General features: G+C 57.4%; 1 protein-coding gene across 1 annotated transcript; it reads right to left on the minus strand.

Moving 5' to 3' along the window:
* Positions 1-784: 784 nt before the first annotated feature.
* LOC139782395 (uncharacterized) lies at positions 785-1,600 on the minus strand. Its single transcript, XM_071721418.1, has one exon. The coding sequence runs from the start codon at positions 1,598-1,600 to the stop codon at positions 785-787; it is 816 nt and encodes a 271-aa protein (XP_071577519.1).
* Between the last annotated feature and the right edge of the window lie 221 nt (positions 1,601-1,821).

The raw sequence follows: 1,821 nt of genomic DNA on the forward strand, positions 1-1,821 counted from the left end.
TTATCCCTTATCTTTTCCCATCCCTTACTATCCACCCACGTTTCGCATAACACCATTACATCCCAATTCTCCAGCCCCTTCCAGAATTCTTTATTCTTATTTGTTAACCCCGCCACATTCCAAAAAGCCACCTTATATATTCCCCTTCCCTCCTTTCTCTCATTCCTTTCACTCTCCTCCCCCTCGTCCTCTCCGCCTCCTCCCTCCAGTTCCTCCCTCTTATCCTTCTCAATCTCTCCTTCTCTTTCCTCCCCCTGCCCCTTCCCTCTCCCCCTTCTATTCCCCCTGCTTTTGTCCTCCCTCTCTTTCACTTTCCTTCCCTTTCCCTTGCCCTTCCTCCCAGCATTTCCCTCTGCCATCCCTAAGCACATCCCTTACCTCATCCCACACCCACCATTCCCCCTCTATCCATACCTTTCCCAACCCTGTTCGTACCCTTTTTCCCTCTCCTCTTGCCTTCCATGCCACTTGGTTTATCTTCCACTTTATCCTCCTTTCCTCCCACTTCCTCTATCTTCCTCTATCCACATATTTTCGTCCTCAGCTTATTAAGTACCATTTTGTAGGGGCGCCCCCACGGATCCTGGTCCAGGTCCTGCAGGAGCTCCTGCCATGAGCGGCCCTTGGCCTGTTTGATGGCCCAGGAGTAGAGCCGCTTGGCGGAGCGGTAGTCCACTCCTGCCTCTTCCATGCGTCGTGGCTGCAAGTGTTGGACCCTTCTGGCCCACAGCCAACGACGCCTTGGGCGGACGGAGGAGCGCCTTAGCTCGGCGATCTCCTCCGTTTACCAGTATGCAGCTCTGCGTGGATGAGGTCGGGATCGGGGCATGCTGGCGTCGCACGCAGCTGTCATGATGTCCCCGAACCACTTAGCACCCTCATTCACGTCATCGGACAACCCCAGCACGTCGTCCACCCACAGTGAAGTATGGATGGAGGCTCTCAACATGTCTCCATCCAACTTCCTGAGTGCCCATCGGGGAAAGCGGCGATTAGCTTCTCTGCGGCGGGCCTGGACTTCCGGGGAGGTAGCCGGGAGACTCATTTCTATGAACAAATGATCCGAAAGTGTTTCGATCTCCTCGGCCACCCTCCATCCCCTTACCCGGCAGGCAACAGAGGGGCTTGCCCACGTCAAGTCCACGATGGACCCCCCCCCCCCCCGATGCCTCACGCAGGTCTGCACACTTCCGGAGTTTAGGACAATCAGTCCCAAGCCCGCCGCCCAGTCCTCGAGGATCCTGCCCCTTCCGTCCGTGACCGGGGAGTCCCACAATGCCGATTTGGCATTGAAATCCCCGGCCACAATGACTTGTCCGGGCAGGATCCTTATTAGACAGACCCTCAGGTCCTCCAATACCCTCTCGAATGAGGCCACGTCCACATTGGGGGACACATAGACCCCCGCTACGTAGACGCGGCCCCATTTAACTATTACGAACCCGTCGCCTGCCTCGACTCGAGAACAGGCAACGGGCTCGTCTGTCAGTCTCCACGTTATCGCCACCAAGCCGCACCGGCTACTCGCCCACAGCGAGTGATTTGGCGGCATCCAGTACGGCTCGGCGGCCACCCCCAGGCCACAGCCGCGCTCCGCCATCGTATGTAGAAATACGTCCTGCAAAGCGCGGCAGTGGTTTAAATTAGCCTGGAGGAAGCCTTGTAAGGACATTAGTAATATTCGTCCCCGAAGGCCTCCCCCTCCTTCTCGTCCCTTTGTCCCTCGTTGGGCGCAGCCGCCGGTGGCTGTTCCTTCTCTTCCTGCCCGTTATCGGGCATTTCCGGTGGCGCTGGTGTCGGCAGCGGGGTCAACTGCGTCAC

Source organism: Temnothorax nylanderi, unplaced genomic scaffold, assembly GCF_030848795.1.
Source record: "Temnothorax nylanderi isolate EJ_2023f unplaced genomic scaffold, tnyl_v1.0 TNYL_tig0408_pilon, whole genome shotgun sequence".
NCBI classification, from domain to species: Eukaryota; Metazoa; Arthropoda; class Insecta; order Hymenoptera; family Formicidae; genus Temnothorax; species Temnothorax nylanderi.